Source organism: Micromys minutus (assembly GCF_963924665.1).
Source record: "Micromys minutus genome assembly, chromosome: 33".
Taxonomy (NCBI): Eukaryota; Metazoa; Chordata; class Mammalia; order Rodentia; family Muridae; genus Micromys; species Micromys minutus.
The window spans coordinates 21217971-21245271 of record NC_137968.1 but is presented as its reverse complement, the minus strand read 5'-3'; the positions used below and the strand labels follow the sequence as shown (position 1 = coordinate 21245271).

The following is a 27301-nucleotide window of genomic DNA, read 5'->3' as shown; positions in this document are numbered from 1 at the left end:
CCTCGCGGCCCTTGTACTCTCAGGGGCCGGAGTCTCTCTCGTACCCTGGCCTGGCGTCTTGGAGCTCCTGCCGGACTGCAGAGCTCCGTGGGCCCCCCACGCAAGGGCCCTCCGAGTGGTTCCGGGGTTAGGGTTCACAGGTCAGAGTTGACTCCCTGAAAAGTGCAGTCGCTTTGAAATGCAAGATGGCGGCGGCGAGGCGCTGAGGCGAGGCGGCCCCTGCAGGTAGTTGCGCGAGCCAGCTGGGTATTGGGCCTCGCGGTTGCGGGGCTGCGGGTGGAACCCGAGCTGGAGCTCGTGGCGGGTGGGGAAACCGAGAGGCGTGGGCCCTGGCGCGGCCCGGGACGGGCAGCGGCGGGACAGAGACCCCCCCCCCCACCTTGGGACCCAGCCCACGGCGCTGGGGCACGTAGCATCGGACCCGGGGTCCGCGGCAAGGGCGGACAGAGTCGAAGCTCCCGGGTTCTCTCGGGGGTGTGAAAGCGAGGACGAAGCTCTGGGCGGAGGGTTTGGAGGGAAAGCCCCAGTGCCTTGGTTGGGAGAGTACTGAGTGACTTGGGGGTGCTGAGGGGATGGGGAGTCGGTCTCCCTGGAGGAGGACGTCTCTGGGACAGCAGACCCTAACTACCGTGCGGGTCCTGGGGGAGATCTCCAGCCTTGGGCCTCCGGAGGCGTGGGGCCATCTCGTGGGGACGCGGCGCAGCCCCTCTGAAGAGTCAGCAAAGGATCTTCTGCTGTAGTGCTCTAGCTTTGGGGTCGGAGCAACGGGAAACATCAGAGGGAAGACTCAGAGTTGCATCCCTAAGAAGTATAATGCAAAGTATATTTTGAGGAAGATCAGGATTTTAAGGGAGAAGTTAATTAAAGAAGGTGGAAACACACTTGTCTCTTTCTGCAGAGGTACAGGAGCGTGAGTGCAGAGACTTTGGAGAGCGATGGACCAGAGAAATCTCCAAGCCTTGGGGCTTAAAGGCAAGGAAGAGGAAATAAAAAGGACTGGGGTCTGATGGCAGGAAAGCCGAACCCTGACAGAAGCTCTTTCCTTGTGTATTTACACCGAAGTTCCAAGAGAGGGACTTAGAATTCTTTGTTTCGGTACTTCAAAGGTACCAGTAAGAAACGAACCAAACCAAAGATTCTGTTTGCTATACTTAGCTTTAGGGACCAAGGCTCTGGGAAAAGCAATTAGAAAACTGAATGTAGAAAAGAAGCGTAAAGTAGGAATGCTTACAGTACTTTTCTGTTACCAACTCTCTTCTCTAAAAGACAAAACCAAAATAAATCAAGAAGAGATAATATTTAGGAGAAAATTGTAAGAGAGGCTGACTGAGAATTTGTGCCGTGTTTAGGGTGGGATTCAATGTAGCAATTCCCTTTCTCTGAAGTTAATATGATGGCAAATGAAAATCTGGAAGAACCACTCCTCCCCCAGGAAAAGACTGTGTTGTGGGGGTACACAAGTGCACCTTTTTATTTGTGGTGCTGGTCACTGTATTTCAGAAGTCTTTGTCCTAACACTTTAATTTGTATGCAGTGGTAATTACCTGTTTCTTTTTAAAATGCCTTGAAAACATCATTGTTTCAAACAGATAATGTGGATTAATAAATGTTTGTTCTAACAAGGCTATTGGCACATAGATGATTTCTAAAGAAGCAATTCTGATTCCAGATTTTAAGTGAAGGAAAGGCTGAATGCTGCCAGGGACAGTAGTTTGGTAACAGGGCATATAAGGAAAAGGACAATCATGAATATTTTTTAATCTTAGTTTCTCTCTCCATCCTCCAAGCATTTTAAAAGTATACATACTAATTTTAGTAAATTAGTAAATTTAGCAAAGTAAAATGCATAATCTTAGATTTTGTTTTGAATTGGAGTTTTAAAACATAGCCTAAGCTAGCCTTGAAGTCATGGCAATCCTCCTGCCGCTTCCTTGTCAGTGCTGGGATTACAAATGTGCCACCATTTCAATCTTAGATACTATTTTTTTACATTATTTATTTATGTTTATATGCAGTTATCTGCACATCCTGCTGTATGCATGTGGAATTCAGAAGACAACTTTCAGGAGTTGCTTCTCCACCCACTATGTAGGTTCTGGGTATCAAACTCAGGTTGTCAGGCTTGGTGGTACATGCCTTTTATTGACCAAGCTACCTCACTGGTCCATAGGCATTTTTTTTTTTTTAAATATAGAATTTACAGCATCTTATTTATTAGTGAATTTTTAAATAGAGCTACCTGTGATATGTTTCATTTGACTGCTTAGATTAAAATGAGAAAAAGAAATCCAAAGAATAGTGACTTGGTAACTTATGACAGTTCTGAGCCATTCTTATGTTCTTAAAAGAGCTTAATGTTTCTGATAGAAATGTTTTAAAGATACAGATGAAGTATAACAAGCTTATGGCTCAGCATTTGGAACACTTCTTTAAATATGTGCTGTTCCTTGCTTTCTTCACAGTGCATATAGCTCTGGTGTTATACTCAGTTCTGAACAGATTAGTCTGGCAAACCAGAGAGGCATACATAGATGCCAGATGGTTTGAAAATATGCTAAGGCTGAAAACATAAATGTGTCTGTGTGGAAGATGCTCATCGGTAGCGTAGCTTCATCTCCTGCATGCAGAGCTTGCTTGGCTTGAGGGTAGGACATGAAAGATGTCACAGTGGTTTCACCTCTCATGATTGTTTATTTTCTCTTTCTGAAAAGAAGCAGAGTGAGTTCATTAGCTAGTCAGTAGCACACGCATGGAGGCTTGTTCCAAAGACTTTCTGTGATACGGTGAAGTATTTTCTCTTTCATTGTCATGCAGTCTTCTTTTTAAGTTTATTTGTATGAGTGTTCTACTACATGTACCTTCACGACAGAAGAGGGTAATAAGACCCCTTTATAGACGGTCATGAGCCACCTCGTGGGTGCTGGGAATTGAACTCAGGGCCTTTGGAAGAACAGCTAGTGCTCTTAGCTGCTGAGCCATCCCTCCAGCCCTATTGTCATGAACTCTTTAAAAAAGTTATAACATTGCTTGTGTTTAGGCATTTTGTCTATATGTATGTCTGTGCACCATGGTATGCAGTGCCCTCAGAAGGCAGAGGAGGTGGTTGGATCCCCTGGAACTGGAGTTACAGGCAGATGTGAACCTCTTTGTGGGTGCTGGGAATTGAACCCAGGTTCTCTGTCCTTTGGAAGGAGAGCCAATGATTTTAAGGACTGAGCCTCTCTCCGGATCTAGGTTATATATTCTTAAAAGACATTTAGCTGGCAGTGGTGGCACATGCATTTAGTCCCAACTTTTGGGAGACAGTGGCAGGTGAATCTCTGAGTTTAAGGCAAGCCTGATTCGACAGAATAAGTTCCAGAATGGCCAGGACTAATCTTGTCATTTTATATTATCAGTATTCTTCAATGTATGTGCCATGAAGACACATACACATACACAAAGATGTTTAACTACTATGTACCTTTGGCCTAAACGAGTACAATATTACATTTTAAAAAACAGTATATATTGGCAATTTTAGAGTGACATTTATTCAAGGAGGTCAGCTGAATAAATGTTTGTTTCTCTAAGTTTTTAAGACCTAGTCTTGCTATGTAGCTCACACTGGCCTGGGACTTTCAGTCCTCCCACCTCTGTCACCTGAATATTAGAATTACAAACATGTGGCTAAGTTTGAATACTTTTTTTTTTTTTTTTAATTTGGAGAGAGTCTCGTGTAGCCCAGACTGGCTCAAGCTCCTTTTGTAGCCAAGGAGGCCACTGAAGTGCTCTTCCTAGTCCCACCTGCTAAGAGTTGCAGGGTCACAGTTGTGCACTGAGGCCCAGTTTATGTTGTGCTGAGAATTGAGTCCCCAAGGCTTTGCATTCTTTGTGGGTCCTCTACTAACAATAGCCCTGAAGAAATTTTTTTTTTTGCAGGGTTTCATTTTCAGCTTTTAAATTTAGAATTAAAAAAAATTCACATCAGAGCTTATTTTTAAAAATACAGCAGCTATAAATGCATATTTATTATTTAAAATAAAAGCCGTCAGGGCAGCGAGATGGCTCAGTGGGTCAACACTTGCTGCTAAGCCTACCAACCTTAGTTTGATTCTCAGAGCCTACGGTCTAAAGAAGGAATAGACTCCCAAAAGTTGTCTTCTGTACCATGGCACATGCTGGCCTTTCAAATGTATAAGTACGTAAATGAATAGTAAAATAATACTTATCATTAATTGTAGGTGATGAATATTTCTTATAGGATTTGGATCCCCCTTTTCCTCTTCCTTAATACACATTTCTCCTTTTTAGTTGTCATGAAAGGACATAGGAAGCTTGGATATTTGTGGATATTTACTTATAATTATGCCTTCCTACTATCCTAAATCTTTACTTTCATCTACAGCTCTTTTTTTTTTTTTTTTTTTTTTTTTTTTTTTGTGAAAGAGAAGGTTGTTAAAACTTAACTGGACATGGACTGTATAGAGGCATTTAGGAGTGTAAAGGTGAACAAGAACAATTCTTCCTCATTCTGCAGGATTATTTGTGTCAAAGATTTGTTAATTTTATAAAATTCCCTTTACAGTGTGTCATATAGTAATGATACATTTTTGAACATAACTCATATAGAGTACGTGTGTGTAGGGCTTGAATTGTAATATTTGTCTACTGTTAAAGTCAAATTACATTGATATATCAGGATTATAAGCAAGGAATACAATGCACAGGTTGACTGTTACCCAAATCTTTAAAATATTTTATAATTTATTAGCACTGATCAAATTTTAAACAAAGACTTCCTTTCCTATATAATGTGACAGTAATATAAGTAAAATCCAAACAAAATTTATTATGTTCTTACTAAGTACCAGAAAATAGCCTAAGAACTATTTTCTTCTTCTTCCAATCCTCATACCAGCCCCATTAACACAGCCCCGTCATTTGCCCATAGGTGAGATTGAGCACACAGGCAGTCACTTGTTTAAAACCAAGCAGGTAGTGGCAATGCTGGGCTTTGAATTCAGCAGTGTTGCAGAGCTCAGACTTTTAGGTCTTTATATTTACTGCCAGAACAGCTTGTTCTTTTTTACTACATAATATACATGTTTGAGTTCTTTAATTTCTGAAATACACTCACCCTAAATTAAAAAAAAAAAAAAAAACAAAAAAAACCTCTGAATTAGAAATGTCCTTAAGGAATTTCTGTATTGAAACTGGAATAGCATCAGACAAATGTGGTTTTCATTCAGAAGAATCAAAGAGCTCATCTGCTGTGCTTCTCTTGGTCTGTGCCTTCACGTGTCTTGGCAGCTCATCTCAGGATATTCTTGTCAGAAAAACATCTTACCCTTTCTGTGTGATTTAAGAATGAATTACAATTGGTTACCAATTTTCTACTGTATTAATAATTCACTTTTGAAAATAACCTTCCTCTTTGGCAGCTGCTTCCTATTTTCTCTCCTTATCCACACCCTGTAATATGCTAAGGAGTGGTTGAATGTGGAGATACTAGAAAACAGAATTGTGGCGTCCTAAGTGCAGTGCTTCACTGTGTCTGCCAGTAAAGTGCTTTTACTTTTCATGAAACTAGTGGAAGTTTTTAGCCTAAGCTTTTACTAAGAAGTTTTACTAGTGGATGTTTTAATATATTTACATTACTTCTTAAGACTTTATAAGCTTGTATGGACTATTTGCAGGAATAAGAACATAAGGTCTTTGGGAAAATAAAAGATGATTTTCTGTTTCTCTGTGCTTTAGAGTATCAGTGACTTAAGAACAGCAACAAAAATATTTCCACCTTCAGGACTAGAGAGATGGGTCAGCATTTAGGGGCACTGACTGCTCTTCCTAGAGAACTGGGGTTCAATTCCTAGTGCCTACATGGCATTTCACAACTGTCTAACTCCAAGAACTGACACCCTCACACAGACATACATACAGGCAAATCACCAATGAGAATATAAATAAGCAAAATATTTCCACTTTCAAAGGTACTGCTGTTATTTTAGCAAAAGAAGCAGTTATAGTTTTTATTAAATTTTTCCAGTGTATTAGGTACTCTTCAAAATATACCAAACATTTTAAGCATTAGTTTCTTTGTCAGAGAATGATGAATTAAAACTTTTGTGTGTTTATGATAGGGTCTCTCACTGTATAACTCTGGATAGGCTGGAAATTATCATGTAGACCTGGCTGCCCTTGGACTCATAGAGGTCTGATGGCCTCTGCCTCCCACGTGCTGGATTAAAGACATGCACTGCCATGAAGGGCAGTTCTATCTTTGATTACACAATATCAGTATTGTGGAACCTTTAGCAGGTAGGGCCTAGCTGGAGGAAGTGGGTCTTTGGGTTCTGTATAGCCCAGCCAACCTCCCTGATGCTTCTGGGTCCATGGACACATGAGCAGGTTTCCTCATGTTCCTGAAGCCACGAATGCTGCAGTGCCTTGCCCACCATGAAGCTGTGAGCTTCCGTCACCGTTTGTCACAGCAGCACTCTGTAATCTTATTGAAAGTAATATGTTACTGGATAAGTCGATTTTTTTAATATAGATTTTTAAAGCACCTTGAAATATTGTTTCCTGTCAGTATTGTGTTTGACATTTATATTTGTGTATGTGCATATATTTCTATGAGTAAATAAGTTTCCCCCACAATTAAACACTTTAAAAGCCAAGGACTAAACTGTGGTAAAGAGTCTAAGTAATATCGAGAATAATAAAAATAATAGTATTTTTTCTTTGTAGAAGACTGCTAGCTACTTTGGGACAATTTGCGATGATGGCCTGAGCCAAGTACCTCATTTGAAGGGATAACCTTCTGCTTTAAGGAACAGAATGCTGAAGAAGCTATGGCAGGTATGTGCTTCCTTATTCGGGATGGTAAAGCCCCTGGACAGATGCACACACTTTAGTGTCCATAATCCTGTATTTGGCTGATGTTTTAAAAGCTGCCTGTACTCAAGATTCCAGGGGATCTAATGCCCCCTTCTTGCTTCTGTGAGTACCTACATGCATTCATGTGAACACACACATTTATACACGGTGGATCTCTGTGAGTCGGAGACTAGCCTGGTCTACACAGTGAGTTCCAGGACAGCCAGAACTACATAGTGAGACTGTCTCAAACTCCACCCACCAAAAAAAGAGCACGTACCTGTAGAGGTCTTCAGAGGATCTTATTTAGGATATTTTCAAAAAAGATTTATTTTATGTATTTATGTATGTATGTATTTATTTAATGTATGCTGTCACTGTCCTCAGACACACCAGAAGAGGGCGTCAGATCCCATTACAGATGGTTGTGAGCCACCATGTGGTTGCAGGAATTGAACTTAGGACCTCTGGAAGAGCAGTCAGTGCTCTAACCACTGAGCCATCTCTCCAGCCCTTATTTGGGATATTTATAATTTGTTTTTCAGCCAATATTTGTCAAAGTCTGCCATGTGTCAGACACTGCACCAGATGCTCTAATAATGTGGCATGAAGACAAAGGAACATTGTCAGTGAAGGACCTTTAGTGTGGGGAAATTGATCTAAAATTTTATTACTCTTTTGTTTATATTTAAAACTCTAACCAGCTATGGTGGCACATGCCTTTAATCCTAGAACTTGGGAAGCAGAGATGGGTGGATCTCTGAGTTTAAGAAAAGCCTGTTCTACATATCAAATTCTACACCTGCCAGGATTACAAAGTGAGGTCTTTTTTAAAATTAAATAAATAAAATAAAGTATTCAGGGTCAGTGAAATGGCTCAGTCTTTTGTTAAGCCTGATGACCTAAGTTTCATTCCTGAGACCCACACTCTAGAAGGAGAGGACCAACTGTTGCAAGTTGTCCTTTGACAGTCACATATCTGTAGTGTGGCACACAGGGTCACATACTGAAAATAAAGAAATGTAATTAAAAAAAACTTCAAGACATAGATACTTGAAAATATAGTGTAAATAAATATATAGGCTACTGATTGTAAATTATAATTTATGCAAATTAGAATGTTCTACTTTTACTTATATTAAACATACCATTTTTTAAAAAATATTTGGCTGTACTTTATATTCTGTTATTTTTACCTAATTTTGGTTTTTACAGGAAATGTTAGGTGATATACTATAGACTTGAAATAATTTAGTCCAGTTGTTATTTTAAATACTTTTTTAAAGTCAAATAAATATATCCACAGTGAAATAGGTAATAGTTGCCTCACTTGACAAATAGGGACTATAATGGACAGATGAATGATTTTCCAGTTTCTTAAAGAAAGATAGCTTTACTCAGGACAAAGCATTCTTGTATGGAAGACACAGCGTGCTTTCTTGCACAAACTAGGAAAAACTGTCTGCAGTAGACAAACACTTTTGGGTCACATTCACTAACTGTCAACAAGTCATTTTCATGATAGAGCTAGTTTATGCTACTCAATGTAGTACTCCCCCGCCACAGCAGGTATATGCCAACTGGGCTGTTAATGTCCAAAGACATTGTTCTCAAATTTGGGTCCTTAGTTTTCAGTGTCATTAAGTTCCACTCTCTGACTTGAACAAAAACAGGTAGCAGTGATAGTCCCCACCTTTCAGCCTTTGTTAGCATTAGCAAAAGGATCCTCAATTATGAGCTCTCTTTTGGTCAGCTTTCAGATGTCTTCGCTTTTGTCATAAGCATTTTTGCTTGTAGTCACTTTAATATTCAACTGCTTTTGGTTTGACATTTTCTTGAGATTTATCTCTTAGGCAATGCTTCTAAGTGCCAGTAATATTTGAAAAGCATTTAGATGGGTACACATTTGTGTCATCAATTCCTAATTTAATATTTTTAAGAATTGGGCTATGCAGATGTTTACATTGGAAATGTGAAAATGCCTTTAGACTATAAAAGCCACTTTACCTTTCTGCTTGTCTGTCTCTGTCTGTCTCTCTTGTTTAAGGATAGTGGATACTTGTTGTTTTAATTCAATTCCATTATTCTTTGTGTATTATAAGTATTATGTGATCTTACTGGATTTGTAATTTTTACTTTGAATACAAACATGTGAAACTAAGTATTTCCAGCTAGTCGAACAGAGCCCTGATTCAGAGGTGAGAATGTGAGAGGAAACGGAGCAGAACCCCAAGAATTCCCAGGAAATTATATGAGTGAAGATTCCTAGGGATTCTTCAGTGCATATATTTTTGCTTCTTAATAACAGTTTTATTTAGTAGATGCTAGATAAAAACTAACATGAACCTAACAAACTATAGCATCTTATAAGATATTTTTATTTGACCCATATTTGGTATAAAATATCTATTTTATTGATATACAATCTTACTGAAATAACAAACATATTTTGTGGCTAAGTAGGCTATCATACTGTTTTTTGTTAATCACTTAATTTGAAATACAAGACAGCCAAAAAGAAAAAAGGCTTGGGTATTCAATACACCTACCATTCTGTCTAATTTATAAACATTTTAATAACATTTAACATTTTCATTAATAGGCATAGAACCTGGTAACTTTAAACATTTTTAAATGTTTTTATTTTATTACTATGGGTGTTTTGTGCCATGTGTGTGTCTGGTGCCTATGAGGTCAGAAAAGACCATTGGATCCCCTGGGACAGGAGTACAGATGTTTAAGAGCCCCCGTGGAGGTTCTGGGAATCAAATGTGTGTTTTCTAGTAGAGCGATCAGTGCTTTTAACTGCTGAGCCATCTTTCCATCTCAAATTTAACTCATTTTCTCTGTGGAAAAAAAAAGTACTTTTTAATATTTTGAAACTTTATTGCATTATGATAGTTTTCTACAGAGCAGAAGTCATGATTCTAAGTATAAATTGTCTTTGATCTGGTTGTAAGACCTATGTTGTTCTCACTTTAATTTACTGCAGAAATAGTCCTTGGAATGTTTTTTCTTCCTTAGTTTTATGTTTACTTAGTTTATAAATTAGATATACACTATTTATACATAAAGCTCATTTATTACTAGTGGAATTTAGATGTTAGTAAATGGTTATTAAATCTTGAATGCTATGTTTTATAGAATGCTTTAGTTTGGACAGGATCTTCATATTCTGATGACTAAGTGACTTTTATCCATATGGCCTTATTACAAATAATTCATAAAGCAGAGAACAGGGTTTTAAGTAGCTCTTTCATAAGTGAGGACTCAGGTGAAATGCACACACACATACACACTGAAGGTTTTTTTTTTTTAAGATTTATTTATTTTATGAATACACTGTCTCTGTTTTCAGACACATCAGAAGAGGACACCAGATCACATTACAAATGGTTGTGAGCCACCATGTGGTTGCTGGGAATTGAACTCAGGACCTCTGGAAGAGCAGTCAGTGCTCTTAAACACTCTCTCCATCCCCACACTAAAGGTTTTAAATGTTATGTGTCTGATGATTTTTGCCTGTATGTTTGTATGTCTGTTTACCTCTTACATGCCTTGTGCCCCTGGAATTGGAGGTACAGATGATTGTGACTCACCACGTGGGTGCTGGAATTGAACCCAGGTCCTTGGAATTTGGAAGAGCACCAGTTCTCTTTTAACTGCTGAGCCATCTCTCCAGATCTTTTTCGAGACAGGGTTTCATGTATCTTGGGCTTCTATGAACAGGCATGGCCTTGAATTTATAATTCTCACCTTCTAATTCATGAGTGCTGGATTACAGGTGTGTACCACTATACCTGTCTGGGAAAACAATTCAGGATTTTGGTGCATGCAGGGCAAGCATTTTACCAACTGGGCTACCTACCTCTCTAACTCCTTAAAGACTTTTTTCAAAATAAGTTTTAAACATTGATGGGCTCTTAATATGTGCTTTATTGGAGCCTAGAGGTATAGTGGAAAGCCAAACACATTCTTTCTGACCATAAAAGAAGAATTTGTATAAGAACTCCTAACATTTTTATGCTATGATGGAACAAATTTTGCTTTTGTTGAGTCCTAATGTAGAGAAAAATTTTTGTAATTATTTCAATGAGCTCCAAATCATGAGTTGGTTGGGAAGCATCTTATCCTCAGAAGAGCCAGAATGTAGATGGACCCATAGAGACTGGCTTGGCCAGAGCCAAGAGTTCCTACCACCCTGAAAAACTTTATGTAACTTTGTTTTTTGACTTAAAAAGAAAAAAAGAAAACTTGCTTCCAGTTTGAGTTAGGCATGTCCTGCAATCCTAACACTCAGAGTGAAGTAAGGTTTGATGGCTAAGGCAGGAGGTTTTTACATCGAGTCCAGTCTGGGCTTTTATAACAAGACCCTGAGTCAACAAACAAAAAACTCAGCTTATTTAGTTGATCCTAGGTCAGAACTAACACTAACATAAAAGTAAACTTGTCTGTTTGCAATTTTAAGTCTTTAAGATTATTGTTATATTTTATAGAAAACTATCAAAAAGTTGTGAAGAAAATATATGAATATCATAAATATTCCACCTGTAACATGAAAAGTTCATTTTAAAAATATTCATCTAGGGCTGGAGAGATGGCTCAGCGGTTAAGAGCTTCCAGAGGTCCTGAGTTCAATTCCCAGCAACCACATGGTGGCTCACAACCACCCGTAATGGGATCTGATGCCTTCTTGTGTCTGAAGATGGCTAGAGTATCTCACATATATAAAATAAGTAAGTCTTTAAAAATATTCACCTAGCCTTTGTCTAAGAGTGTATATATTCCTCCTGCTTATTATTATTAATATAATGAAAATTTTACTCAGATTTTTAAAAAACATAACACTGGATAAAATTCTTTCCATATTCCTTGTTATCATTTTTAATGGCAGTGTAACAACTGACTTAATCGGCTTTAAAAACACATTTCTCTGAGGCTGGAGAGTTAGCTCAAAGGTTAAGAGCACTGGCTGCTCTTGGAGAGGACCTGGGTTCAATTTCCAGCACCCATATAGTGGCTCACAACCACCTGTAACTTCTGTTCCAGGGGATCCGATGCCCTCTTCTAACTTCCGTAGGGACCAGGCACATGTCAAACAGACATACATGCAGGCAAAACATTGATACAATAAAAATTTAATAAGGTAAAACAAAAAATTAAAAAACCCATATTTTTCTATGGACCATCAACTGAAACATTTCCAAAAGTAATTATATGTGTGGTGCTTGTTGTATTTAGACATGTTCTACTGTTTTTTTAGGGCCCAGTGTTGCAGGGTCTCGTGCAGCTGACCTCTAATTACTTTCTATAGTAAATAGTACAAGGCTCTGAGATTGGTTTTGGAGCTACTTTTAGTTAACTGTAAACAGAGGAGGACTACAATGACTTCTCTGCAGGGACTTTTCTGCAGCAGTTTTCCTGTGTTTATGTTATTGCCTTTAGTGACAAGGGAGATTAATTGGAACCATATCATTTTGTGTATATGTAATATAAAAAGTCTAGGATTTCAGGTAGATCACCATGTCCATCCCCACCTAGCTTTTGGAAACTTCTGGGGATCGAACCCTGGTCTTTATGCTCCTGTGGCATATGCTTTATCACTGAGCAATCTCTCCACCCATTATATATATACAAATATATTTTTTCATTTTTAAATTGAGATAGGGTAATGTGTAACCTCGGCTGGCCACAAACTGTAGAAGAGGATGACGTTGAACTCCTGATTCTCCTCTCAAAGGCTGGGTTTACAAGCATGCACCCAGCTCCATTGTAGTGATTTTTGTTTCTGATTTTTAATTCAATTTGTGCCTTGTCAACTGATTAAGTTACTTTCAAAAAATTATAGTATGCAATTTCTATCTCTTATTCTCCCAAAAGAATTTTTGAGAGAGTGGAAGACAGTTAATCTCTTTCTGCATATGATCTGTGAAGAAGACACCTCTTGTGTGCCGTTGAGGTAGGTTATTCCTATTTCTCTAGAGAAGTCTTCTCTGTTGCTTTTCTGGAAGGCTCCTGTGTTTCGCTCTTATATAGTTCTTGCTAATTCTTGTGTTATTGGTCAGAACAATTCCAAGTAATCGAGTTTCCCTTGCTGCTAGGCTAGTGACAGAGGCAGTTTGTCCTGGTCACCTCTGCATTACACCTGTGCATGACATAGTGTGAGGCTCATGGTTGACATTCCCTGTGTTGTTGTTGAATGACATTTTTGAAGAATATTAGTTTTATAGGTGAGAGAACTTAGGATGAAGTTGAGTATCTTTTCCAGATAATTTACTGAGAGAACAACTCTAAACCTGTTTTTTTTTTTTTTTTTTTTTTTTTTTTTTTTTTTTTTTTTTTTTTTTGCTGTTCCATACAGCCTCTATAAAGTAATTAATCACTGTCTGATTTTCTTCTTCCATGAAATGGGCCAGTTGTACTAAAATTTTTGTTCTTTATAAAGTTATAACTTTAAGAGCCCTGAAGATTTTTTTTGTTGTTGTTGTGGTGTATGTGTGTGTGTGTTGGTGGAAACCAGAAGATAACCTCAACTGTTATTTCTCAGGTGCTGTCTCTTTGGTTTTTGAGGCAAGATCTCTCATCAGCCTGGAACTCGCCAAGTACCCTAGGCAGGATAGGGAGTTCCAGGGATCTGTTTGTCCCTAACTCCCCCTCCCCCTATACCCCCTCCCACCTCATGTGGTGTTAGAAGTGCCCTAACCTCCCCCCCCCACCTCATGTGGTGTTACAAGTGCCCTAACCCCCCTCTCCTACCTCCTGTGGTGTTAGAAGTACCCTAACTCCCCCACTCCCCCATCCCCACTCCCACCTTGTGTGGTGTTAGAAGTGCCCTAACTCCCCCCATCCCCCTCCCACCTCATGTGGTGTTAGAAGTGCCCTAACAGGTCTGGCTTTGTTGTTGTTACTGGTATTGGAGATTGAACTTAGCTCTTGTGCTTGGTCTCCTGTCTCCATCTCCATTGTTTTGTTCTTTTATCTCTTTTTAGATTAAATGCATGTATAGAACTGAGCCATTTGATCAAATCTTGAATGATTGTGGGGAGTGGAGATTCTCATATTTTCTTTTCTTTCTTTTTTTAAAGAATTGTACATATATATACACATACATACGTATGTACGTACGTACACACACGTGTACACTGTAGCTGTCTTCAGACACACCAGAATAGCTTTGGATCCCACTACAGATGATTGTATGCCACTATGTGTTTGCTGAGAATTGTACTCAGAACCTCTGTAAGAGCAGTCAGTGTTCATAACTGCTGAGCCATCTCTCCAGCCCTCATAGTTTCTTATGAACTGTCTTTCTTACTTTTCTGTTGTTATGACAAAACATCATGACTAAGAAGGCACTTAGTTTATAGGTTTGCAGCAGCATGCGACGTTGACTCTTTACTCAGTTCCAGAGGGTGAGAGTACATGACCATCATGGGTAGGGTGGGGTGGCGGGGGAGGGCAGAGATGGTGCAGGAGCAGTAGCCGAGAGCTTACATCATTAGATCCAAAATCGTGAGGCAGGGTGCTAATGGGAGTTCTGTGGGCTGTGGGCTTCCCCCCCTTTTAGTTTTGAGATTATAATGTAATCACATCACTTCTTCCTTCTCTTTACTCCCTCTATGCTTTCTTTTACTTTCTCTGTACTTTCCTTCCCATGTGCTCCTCCTTGCTCTCTTTCAAACTCATGGTCTCTTTTTAAATTATTGCTACATGTTTCTAAGTATGTGTGTGTGTGTGTGTGTGTGTGTGTGTGTGTGTGTGTGTGCATAACCTCAGTCTTAATAAGCCATTTGATATTAGAGAACCAGCTGGTGAGCTCTTCCCTGGAGAAAACTAATTTCTCCCACTCTCAGGATTCCTTAGTTGCTTATGGTTCTTTATGTAGGATTGATGGGTTTCCTGTTATGGATCTTTGAGGAAAACCTACAATTAATACTTTATTAAACCAATATAATCCCCAACTATATTCTAAACATTGGTTCTTTTACTCACAGATTAAGGGTAGTGCTCATTCCTCGTCAAGGCATGGGCTTTGAACCCACAGTGTCACAACTCCTCTAACAAGGATGCACCTAAAGCTTCCCAAACAGTTCCATCAATTGTGGACATAAGAGCATATTCATTCAGACCACAAAGACTATTTAAATAATACCCAGACTCCAGTTTTGTTAGCAGAACAAAGAGACCATGAGGCAGGTTGTTGTGAGCTGCTTTAGAAGAGGAAAGTGTCTCAGACTAGTCTGAGCCCCTTGAGGTAAGCAGGTTGGTTGTTGTTTTTCCATATGGAACCCAGTCTGGCCTGTGTTCACTGTGTAGACCAGGTGAGCCTGAAACTGGTGATTCTCTTTCCTCAGCTTCTTAGTGCTAGCTTTATAGGTTTGTGGCAGCATGCTGGCTAAATCTTTATTTTTTAATTTAAAATTTCAGTTTTTAAAGATTTATTTTTATTTATGTGGTTGTCTCTATATTAGTGTGTGCTATTTTAGGGGTAGGAGAATACTTATGGAGGCTAGAGAGGGTGTAGGATCCCCTGGAGTTGAAGTTACAGGTTGTGAGCCACCTGACATGGGTGTTGGGAACTAAACGTAGGTCCTCTAGAAGAGCAGCAATCAGTCCTAATGCTAAGCCAACATTCCAACTTTTCTCCTTTAAAAAAAAAAGAGCCTCTTTTTTCAGTAATTTTAATTAGATTTAAGTATGCCTTTACGGTCAATATTTTCAGAGGGAAAAATCACAACTTGTGGAATAGATTATAATATAGCATAAATATGTTTTCCTGACTTTAATAAAAATATTTAAGCTTAAATATTTGTTTAGATCTAGGGCTGGCAATATGAGTCATCAGTAAAGGCATTTGCTGCCAAGCCTGATAATCTGAATTGGGTCCATGTATCCCACATGGAAGGAGAGAATCAGCTCCTGCAGATTGTCTTCAATGTCCAAAATAAAGGCAAATTTATTACATTTACTTACCAATTTGAGTTAGTGAGCTGATGGGAAAAGAAGTAAAAGTAATAATTTAGTGTTCTGTCTTTATATGCTATATACAATTAAAAAATAAAAAGATAACATAAAATATTTAATCTTTTTCTGAAGAGACAGAAAGGTAAAGGGGCCTGGGCTACTCAGTCCCTCTTCTGCAACTCTTTGACTGCTGCTTGCTCTACTGCTAGATTCCCTGGGACCCACTTCTCCCTTCCCATACTGGGACTTGTTCAGGTGGGCCTCAAACTTTCAGCCTTCCTGTATCAGCATGGAAAGTCACACTGAATTCACTCTAGGTTGGTTTCAGATTACGTGGCCCAGCTGTGGCATAGTGAGATGGTTTGGATCGAATTGACTCATTGTTTTGAAAGTGTTTTAAGTTTGCAAAAGTTAAACACCTCTTTAAACACAGTTTTTTAAAAACACCTCTTAGAACCCCTAGAGGCAGAGGCAAGGTCCTGGAATCCTGGACTCTCGTTAGGACATAATTCAGCCTTTATCTCCTTCAATCATCTAGCTAATCTCCATTTCTCTCCTTTTAAAAATGTGTTCATTTTCATATATTCATTGTACATGGCGATGGGCTTCATGAGACATTTTCACATACACCTATTCTTTCTCCCTGCCTCCTGCTGTTTACACCATTCTCCCAGTGAGCTTTGCTTCTATTCCATGTTCTATATAAACATATGCTTTTATGTGTCTGTATAAAACTGAGGAGCCACAAAGAGCTACAACACGGAATATTGTCTTTCTGAGGTTGATTTCTTTCTCTTAATATGATCATCTATAGTAGCACACATTAATACACATAATTTGACTTACATTTTGGCTTTTCAGAGTAATTTTGTTTGAAGAAAGGGCTCCCTTTCTTAAAACATCAATTTTGAAAACTACTACTTTCAGAAAACAAACCTTTCTGTCTTTGATTTCTAGCTGGTAGTGTATCCTGGTTAAAGATAGCCTCTTTCAGATGCAAGAGAATAAAGTCCAAAAATAGCTTACTTTCTGCCCGTCAGCAATACCCTCACTGTTCATGCACTGCCCTTCCACTTGGTTGGGGGTTCTCTGCTCTTGCTTCTCTTTTTTACGGTGCTGGAGACTGAATCCAGAGCCTTATTGTCATTCCTGAACTCTGAGAATCCCTGTTTTCAATGATAATCAGCTATCAGACATCTGCCTGGTCAACAGTTTGAAAATACAGACGATTCCTATTTTATTAGAAGATGATACTAGTTTACAACAGCAGATGGTTTTGAGTTCAGAGATTTCTTTATAATTGCTTACAAGTAAAAGAACATTTAAGTGGACTTTCACAGTACTATCATTGTACTGTACCCCAGTCATACCCCCTCTCTGTCCTTCCCTCACCTTCCCCTTTGTTGTCACACCTCCAGATATCCTTCCCTCAGGCTTTCCCACACACAGACTCTACTACCCTCTCTCCTCCTGTCCCTTAAGATCCTTTCTTCCTACTCACGGTTCCCTTTACACTTTGATGACACACCAACATCTCTATCCCTATATATTGTATGTATATGTACATATACACACACAGTTCTTTAAATCTTGATTCTGTATATGGGAGAACATATGCAGTATTTGTAACTTTGGCTTATTTCACATTATTTAAAATAATGACTTACAGATCTGTACAATATCTAGCAAGTGTCATGATTTTATTTTCTTTACATTTATTTATTTATATTTTATATGTACCAGTGTTTTGCCTGCATGTATGTCTGTGCACTACATGTATACCATTCCCACAGAGGCCAGAAGAGGGCCTTAGGTCCTCTGGAACTGAAGTTACAGGTGGCCGTGAGTCAACATGTGGGTATTGGGAATTGAACCTGGGTCCTCTGGAAGAGCGTTCAGCCTCTTAACCAGTGAGCCACCTCTTCAGTCTATGAGTTCATTTTTAAGAGTAGATATTTGAACTACTAATACTATATATAATTAAGCTGATGCTGTTTGTTAGGGATGTTTAATACAAATTTTCATGTGCTGCTTGAATCTGTAATTACATCTGAATGATCAGATGTATACTCTTCACACCTTTAAATCAGGCATCACTGTTAGTGCAGCTTCGTAGAAGGTCCTTGATGTGGATTCCTTTTTCTTCAGGTATGACAGGGATGATGCCAGTATATGAAAAATCACTTGAAATTATGGTGGCAAGTAAGGGTAATCACTATTGTATTTATTTGAATTTGGCTTAGACTTTACAAGCACACAAACCTTGACTTAGCCTCAAATTTTTACTTGAAATATTTTGACTGCAAATTTATTGGAATGTATTTTTTAAAGTTTTAAAGTTTATTGAGCTATAATTCACATACTATAAGATCCACCCATTTCAAGTGTAAAATTCAGTGACTTTCAAGTGTATATATGTGGATGTTTCAGTATCAATATTGTGAGTACTACTATTGTTGACTGTAGCGATCTGTTCTGACCCCGTTGGGGTCAGTGGAACTACTTTTCTATTCCTGTCCACTCAGGTTAATTGACAGTGACTACCTGCTTCAGTACTGGCTTCTTGTTTGCACCATCAATCAAACATGAACGAGATGTCAGCCAGAGAAGTTCAGCTGGGACAGTATTAGACTGAAGATACTGAGGTCCTTTGCTTCATCAAGAGTTTTTATGACTGCTTTGTCATAGTAAAGTTGTTACTGGAAGGGACTTGGGGGACAAACAGTACCTTTAATAAAGAGACCACAGGTATGAAGGTATAGGTAGGGATCAGAAACAGAAATGTTAGCAGTGGTCTGCTTCAATACAGTTAGCACTAGATTAGAAAGTAAGTAGGAGAGGTGACTTAGAATGCCGAAAGATATCAACCGTACAAGTGATCTGGAATCTAGAACAGCCTAAGTTAAACTTTATAAGTATACCAAGTATTCCTGGAATGACAGGATATAGGAAGGAGGAGGACCATGTCAAGATATGAAGTACAAAAGTGAGATTGGGGCTAGAGAGTGGAGGGAACTGCATATGCTTTAAGGAGCTTCAACTCTATTCTTTCAGCATTTGAGCCCAGACAGCAGAGAAGAAAGAAGACCTACTTGATGGGTTAAACTTTGTATATACAAGTCACTGTGACTGCATTTACAGTTTCTTCCTTGTTAACAGATTGTTGTTACTTTAGACTGGTAAAAGTGTGTTTGCCATAGCAGGCTTTTTTCTACTGTTTAACTAACTAAAAGATCTAAGTAAACACATGTGGGGCTGACCCCTAGGTATCATATGGTCTTCAATGTGTTAGTTTGGAGATATAAATATATTTAGAATCTTAGAGTTCCTGATTCAGAGTTATATATATATATATATATATATATATATATATATACACATATATATATACATATATATATATGTATGTATGTATAACTGACCTATGCCATAGCTTAACATAAGTAAAATATAATAACATAATTTGATTAGAAATCATAGTCACGCATTTTAAATTTATTCCAATATAGGTGATTGGAGTTGTGCTTCATACATTTCAGCAGTTCAGCTGTATTTGATCTGCCAACTAAGCTTTTTACTTGAGTGCACCATGGAAACGCTACTAATGTTTGTTGAGCATAAAAGTGGACTTGAAGAGCTGGAAGCCACTGTTTTCAAATGAAGGATTCCAAACAGTTTTAAGCCTCAGTGCTTTTAAATCACCACTGAGATTCCCCCCTACTCCCAAAATCAAAATGGCAAGCAGACGAAAATCAACAACACCTTGCATGGTCCTTGCCAGTGAGCAGGATCCAGATCTTGAGTTGATATCAGATTTGGATGAAGGCCCTCCTGTCCTTACACCCGTAGAGAATGCTAGAGCAGAGAGCGTATCCAGCGATGAAGTTCAAGAATCTGTGGACTCTGACAATCAGCAAAATAAGAAAGTGGAAGGGGGCTATGAATGTAAATACTGTACTTTTCAAACTCCAGATCTAAATATGTTTACTTTCCATGTAGATTCAGAACATCCCAATGTTGTGCTGAATTCATCTTATGTTTGTGTTGAATGCAATTTTCTTACCAAAAGGTATGATGCACTTTCTGAGCATAATCTGAAATACCACCCAGGAGAAGAAAATTTCAAGCTGACTATGGTGAAGCGGAATAACCAGACAATCTTTGAACAGACAATAAATGATCTGACTTTTGATGGCAGTTTTGTTAAAGAGGAGAATACAGAACAAGGAGAATCCATAGATGTTTCTTCTTCGGGAATCTCTATTAGTAAAACTCCCATCATGAAAATGATGAAAAATAAGGTAGAAAACAAACGGATTACAGTCCATCATAACTCAGCTGAGGGCACTTCTGAAGAGAAAGAGAATGGAGTAAAAGCAAGCCGGGAGGAAAATGCAGAAAGTGCAAGTTCTTCAGCTTCAGAATCCAACACAAGTACTTCCACTGTCAACAGGGTGCATCCCAGTCCTGCTGGCACAGTGGTGACCCCCACAGCTGTTCCTGGGCTAGCACAGGTGATAGCTGCAGTGTCTGCTCAGCAGAGCTCAAACTTGGTCCCTAAAGTCTTAATCCCCGTTAATAGCATTCCAACCTATAATGCTGCATTGGATAACAATCCTCTTCTACTTAATACCTACAACAAATTCCCTTATCCTACAATGTCAGAAATTACAGTTCTTTCTGCTCAAGCTAAATATACAGAGGAACAGATCAAGATCTGGTTTTCAGCCCAACGTTTAAAGCACGGTGTTAGTTGGACTCCTGAAGAAGTAGAGGAAGCAAGAAGAAAACAGTTCAATGGAACAGTACATACTGTACCTCAGACCATAACTGTTATTCCTACACACATTTCCACAGGGAGTAATGGCTTACCATCTATTCTACAGACATGCCAAATAGTTGGTCAGCCAGGTCTGGTCCTCACTCAAGTAGCTGGAACAAACACCTTGCCAGTAACAGCACCCATTGCCCTGACAGTGGCAGGGGTTCCAAATCAAACAAGTGTACAAAAGAGTCAAGTGCCTGCTGCTCAGCCTGCTACAGAAACAAAACCAGCCACAGCAGCAGTTCCATCATCGCCAAGTGTCAGACCTGAAGCTGCACTAGTGAACCCAGATTCATTTGGTATTCGGGCCAAAAAGACAAAAGAACAACTGGCAGAACTGAAAGTTAGCTACCTTAAAAACCAGTTTCCCCACGACTCAGAGATCATCAGGCTTATGAAAATAACAGGCCTTACAAAAGGCGAGATTAAAAAATGGTTTAGTGATACAAGGTACAACCAGAGAAATTCAAAGAGTAACCAGTGCTTACATCTCAATAATGACTCCTCTGCCACTATCATCATAGACTCCAGTGATGAAACCCCAGAACCCCCAGCTGCAGCTGCTTCACAGCAGAAACAGTCCTGGAATCCCTTTCCTGACTTTGCGCCCCAGAAGTTTAAAGAGAAAACTGCAGAGCAACTTCGTGTCCTTCAGGCAAGTTTTCTCAACAATTCTGTACTTACAGATGAAGAATTAAATAGGTTGAGAGCACAAACCAAACTTACAAGAAGAGAAATTGATGCTTGGTTTACAGAGAAAAATAAAACAAAAGCTTTAAAGGATGAGAAAATAGAAGTAGATGAGAGTAATGTAGGTAGTTCCAAAGAAGAACCTGGAGAAAATTCTCCTGGAGATGAAGCAGCTGCACCTAAGTCAGGAGGGACAGGCAAGATATGTAAGAAAACACCAGAGCAACTGCACATGCTTAAAAGTGCATTTGTCCGAACACAGTGGCCATCACCAGAAGAGTATGACAAGCTGGCTGAAGAAAGTGGGCTTGCCAGAACAGACATAGTTAGTTGGTTTGGGGATACCCGTTACGCTTGGAAGAATGGAAACTTGAAATGGTACTACTACTATCAAAGCTCCAATTCAAGTGGTTTGAATGGTCTGTCCTCCCTCAGGAAAAGAGGGAGAGGCAGACCCAAAGGACGGGGCAGAGGCAGACCACGTGGGCGGCCCAGAGGAGGAAAAAGAACGAACACCTGGGACAGGGTACCATCCCTCATAAAGTTTAAAACTGGAACAGCAATACTTAAAGATTATTACCTGAAGCACAAATTTCTTAATGAGCAAGACCTTGATGAACTTGTCAACAGATCACACATGGGTTACGAGCAGGTCAGAGAGTGGTTTGCAGAAAGACAGAAAAGATCTGAGTTAGGGTTAGAATTATTTGAAGAAAATGAGGAGGAAGATGAAGTTGTTGATGATCAGGAAGAAGATGAAGAAGAAACAGATGATAGTGACACTTGGGAACCCCCACGACATGTGAAGCGGAAGCTTTCTAAATCAGACGACTGAAATGTAAGTGTTTAGCCTTTGTATTCATCATCATATGTATGTTTTAACTGCCATTTTATTAGTTTACTCATCTTCGTGTTAGTGTGTGTACATGTGCTTGTGTGTGTGTGTGTGTGTGTATGTAGGCCAGAGGCTGATACTGTTTTCCTCTATTGCTCTCTGCTATATTTTTGAGACAAGCATCTCTCTGAACCTGGAGCTCATGATTTAGCAATACTAGGTATCCAGGGAGCTCCAAATGCTCCAAGGATCCACCTATCTCTACATCTTCAGTAGGAATATAGGTGTGCACTGCTGTGCCTGGCTCTTATGAAGGGTCTTGGATTTGAACTCAGGTTTGCATCTTTTACGTAAGTACTTTAGTGACATGAGCCATCTCCCTAACCCTTATCTTCACTTTAACTAGTTTTTTTTAAAACTTATTTTTCTAATAAGAAGACCAGGTGCCACTAGTCATGACATGTATTATTATGCTGTATAGCTTGATTATTATGTGGGCTTTACTGTCCTAATGTCCCTTTAATTATTTATTTTCCATACAAAACCTTTTCTTTTTCTTTTTCAAAGAAAAGAAGGAAACAGAAAACAAATAGCAAAGGTAACTAACTAGAAGGTATTACTTGTAACCTTCTCTCTACTAATGCTTCATTTTTGTCTGTGTAAGGAAACAATTAAAAAAACAAAACTAAAAATAAGGGCAGGTACACTGAAAGTAGAGACCACAGCACAAGGACCGATGAGCTCGAGGAAACTGAAATAAAAACGATGCTTTTTCTCCATTGTTGTTCCCCCAGAATGTCATCCGACTTCTGCTAGGGTTTAAGATCCGTGCACTCAGTATCATTTTCTGTTAAAACACAAAGGCCTATTCTAGGTCCTGTATTAACTCACCAGTGCTTAGGTAGCATCTGTTTTTGAGTAACTACATTTTCTTTTGTCATAAAGATCAAAAGGCAGATAACAGATCTGATACTTAATATAAATTAACTCAGTCACTTAAAATATCTTTTGCTCTTGGGATAAGATAAACTTCCTATAGTATAAGTATTATGTTTGGTTAAAAAATTTTCCTGCTGGATGTGGCTTCTTATTCCCATAATCCTAACATTTAGAAGCTGAGGCAGGGGCTGGAGAGATGGCTCTACGGTTAAGAGCACTGACTGCTCTTCCAGAGGTCCTGAGTTCAATTTCCCAGCAACCACATGGTAGCTCACAACCATCTGTAATGGGATCTAATTCTCTCTTCTGGTGTGCATGAAGACAGTATACTCATATACATAAAATAAATTAATAAATATTTTTTAAAAAAAGAAGCTGAGGCAGGAGGATTTCAAGTTTGAAGTTAGCCTAGGCTACATAGCAAGAGCCTCTTTTAAGGCAATATAAAATCTCCATAGCACAAGTGAATATGGTTTAAATTTGAAAAGTTTTGGCATGTTCCTTAGTAGATTGTAAATTAAATTAAAATTTTACTGTAGTTGCAGATAGTTACCTGCGTTAAGTCTTCAGTTCTTTGTGAGTTTGAATACTGGGTTTCGCTAGGGGATTGTTTATGCCAGGCAAGCATTCTACCACTAAGCTATGTTCTCAGCCCAGCACTTCAATTCTTAATTCTTTTGGAATTCAGGAACATGGTTTTATTCTTTTCTGTTCTTTGTTTTGGAAATATTCCAGAATAAAAACACACTGTTTTGAATACAGTTTAGTTGTCATGAAACGCCAGTGTTTGTCTCTCTGTAGCTCAGATAGCATTAGTCAGCAATTGCTGTTGTGTTTTCAAACACTGAGTGACAAACACAGGGGCATAGACTCTCACTATTATTTTCTGTGTAAGCATAGGCACTAATTTGCTTGACTTCTTTTCTCTCTGGCCTACATATGTGCTCTCTTATGCTACCCAGTATTTTCTTACTCCTTGGGAGGCATCTTCCTGCTTTGTTTATTTTAGCGATTACTTATAGAAATCTTAATAAAGGCTACACACTAGTCTCACTTGTTAACAGTTCCTTTTCCAGTTTCTTCTCACCAACATTCCTAAGACAGAAATCAGATGGACTAAAGCTTCACTTTGTTTCCATCAACAGTCTAAGTCTCATGTTATCATTTTAAGTCACAGGAAGCACAAGAGTTGTGTAGCATTATCCTGAAATCTAGCCCTCCACTTTCTCATGTCAGAGACTTTACCACAGGCTTTGTTCTGACCCAGATGCATAAAATATTTGTAGCAGGCTTTTTTTTTTTTAATTGCTAAGCACGAGAACATGTCTTCCGCCAAGATTAAATCAACAAAATTGTTGTTGCAGTGAATTGTTGTTGCAGCCTTTCCCGTCATTTTCTGGGGAGTTGTAATCATCTAAAAATAGGTGAAAATTTCCATACTGTTTACTTGGATCTGACTTTCACTTATATAATAACATGGTTACAGATACTGATTATGGTCATAAAATTTGCATAAGTCTAGTTTTAAGATTCTATATTGTATGTAGTATATGTGTCCTTTGCTTTTAAAACACAGAGAAGCTAGGACTAGTAAAGTGGTTCAGTAGATAAAACATTTGCCTAGGTTCAGACCCCAGCACCCATTCTATGGGCACAGTACTAGTAACCCCAGCACTGAGGAGAGATGGTGAAGAGAGATGTACACCTGGAGCTCACATAGCTGCATCAGAGCTTTGCTGGCTTGTCTCTGAAACTAAGGCAAAAAGCAGCTGAAGACCACCCCCCTGACACCTACTAATGGCTGGCACATGTGCATGAGACATGTGTACCCTCCCAGGACTATACACAGCATATAGCTCATATATACAATTTAAGAAATACTTGGAAATGTAAAATTATAAAACACACCAATTAGCATGCTATAATTCATTTAACAAAATAATTCCCACAAAATTATTCAGCATAGGTTTCCTCAAAGTTTCATTTAAATATGATTTAGCTTACAAAAATACCTACCCAAACCTTCCCAAAATATTTCAACTGGGCAAAGCCACAGAAGACAGGTACAAAAATCATTCCTCTTTTATAACCAGAACTCATTGTTTAGTATGAACTTTTATGAATATACAAAGGAATATAATAAAAAGATTTTGCAGAACACAAAGTAAATATAACTTTTGTACAAACTAGCCTTTCATACAAATAGAAATACTATAGATTGTTAGATTTCATGTTACAAATTCTGACAATGAAATATCTTCCTACTAATAATTTTATAAATGATTACAGAAAGGTGTATCAAAGCAAATGTGACACATGAGGAACATATACGAGTTTACACAACCGCTCTGTGAGGTGTGTGCTAAGTGATCTCACTGTAAAAGAGAATGTAGAATGAATTGTGGCTAACTGCTTATTATTTTTATTCTAAAAGCAAAAATTGAAATATGGCTGTAAGTTTCAGGGTTTTGTTTGTTTTTCTTTTATAGCTATTTAAAATTCTGAAGGAGAATAAGTTCTTCAACTAAAGATGTCTGAATTACTGTGAATGGGCCCAACCAATCTTTGATGACACTGAAAATGTTTTGGAGCATATATACTTTCAAAACAGAATCCAATGTCCAAAAGAAATGGAACTTGATGTTGTGCCAAAGTCAAACTGCTGCAGTTGGGGGAAGTTCTGCAATGTAAATAGAACGCTAATTAAAACAAACAAACTTGTAAAAAGTGAAATTTTAATGCAGTACATTTTTATTTTGACAGGATGGAAACCTTGTGAATCTTTGACTTTCTAAGGGGTTAATGACCACTAGAGCTTGTCCTCAAATCTAGTCCAGCTTACAGCTGTGTAAGACAGGCTGTGTTACCTGTATTCTTTGACATGTGATTATGCTTACAGCTTTGAGTGACCAAACATTTTGCAGAGTAAAAGTTGTTAGAAATGGGAGAGGAGAACCAAACCCTTCTTTACTTCTGTGTCTTATTTATCAGGTCCTACACCAAAATTAAAAGTTGTACATTGGCTTACACAGTTTGCAGTGTAGAAGCAGTCTGTGCCCATTATGTTAGGACAGAAGACCTGCGGCTTGCTGGCCTTCATGCTGCACCCTCCACTGAACACTCATATAAACCACTGTTTCCACTTGCAGTACTTGTGCAGCTTCTCTCCATCAGAGTCTAATTTGCTTTTTACTAAACTGAAGATACTGCCCCAAAGGGAAAAGGAACTTAGTAGAAACTCTACTGTTCCAAACATGTGAAACAGAGTCCACAGTAAAATATACGTGGTGTGTTCTAATGGGTGTGGGAATCAAGAATGCCAGACAGGCTCAGGTCAGATTTTGCAGGAATTATCTTTTCATGAAGTTATACCTTGTGCAACAATTTTAGTGAACAGAGAGGAAAAAAATTGGAACCTAACAAGTTAAAAATTACCTTTTCACGTAAGAATCAGGGCTTGTTAACGATAACTCTGCTGCAGCAGAAGACAGAGACTTCCTACTGACTTGTAACTAGACTGGTGCTGATGGTCATGTTGGGAAGGACCCTTTCTGTTGTGATCATAGGACCACTTTCCAAACTGTGCTTTCCTCACAGAACACATTTTCAGTTTTATTAGATTTGGATTAAAAAAGTTTCTTTTTGAATGATCACACATAGTGGGTTTGGCCAGTTCATCTTTTTCTAACTTAATGAATAATAAATACTAAGCTCTTGGTAAATTTTGTCAGCTAATGAGAAATGTTATGAAGAAGCCTTGAATATGCATGCTGCTTTCATTTTTATAAACTGTTTATTTTTTAACTATAGCTTTATTAGCAATTCCCAAATGCTGCAATTTGCTGATTTCTTCACTCAGACAGCTGGCTTTGTGGGCGGCTTTTTCATACTACTGTTAACTTTTTAAAAAAGAAGTGATGTAAAGACTGTAGCAATTGAATGCACTAAGCTGTTTTTCTTTTACACATTTAAAAACTTCTGTATTATAATGATTAAATTGCTCCCTTTTTAAAACCATTGCTAATGTGGTCTGAGTTTTATTTGACAGTACTTTTTTAATGTTCTTAAGATCCATTCCTTGAAATGTCAAGGATTGGAGATGAAGGATTTGAATATATTTACATTACGTTTCCTTTGTGCTATGCTAACTTTGTATAGCTGCAAATAACTTCGTGATTTTCCCATCTCTC

General features: G+C 38.5%; 1 protein-coding gene across 3 annotated transcripts; it reads left to right on the top strand.

The window, feature by feature from the left end:
- The first annotated feature begins 96 nt into the window (after nt 1-96).
- On the top strand, nt 97-27301 carry ZHX1 (zinc fingers and homeoboxes 1). 3 transcript variants are annotated; one of them, XM_080909442.1, is made up of 6 exons: nt 97-225; nt 6730-6840; nt 11446-11594; nt 12739-12817; nt 19332-22175; nt 25601-27301. In XM_080909442.1, the coding sequence occupies exon 5, from the start codon at nt 19557-19559 to the stop codon at nt 22170-22172; it is 2616 nt and encodes an 871-aa protein (XP_080765568.1). In that variant the 5' UTR covers nt 97-225; nt 6730-6840; nt 11446-11594; nt 12739-12817; nt 19332-19556; the 3' UTR covers nt 22173-22175; nt 25601-27301. The 3 variants fall into 3 exon arrangements, with proteins under 3 accessions (XP_080765568.1, XP_080765569.1, XP_080765570.1); XM_080909443.1 differs by lacking the exon at nt 11446-11594; XM_080909444.1 differs by lacking the exons at nt 11446-11594; nt 12739-12817.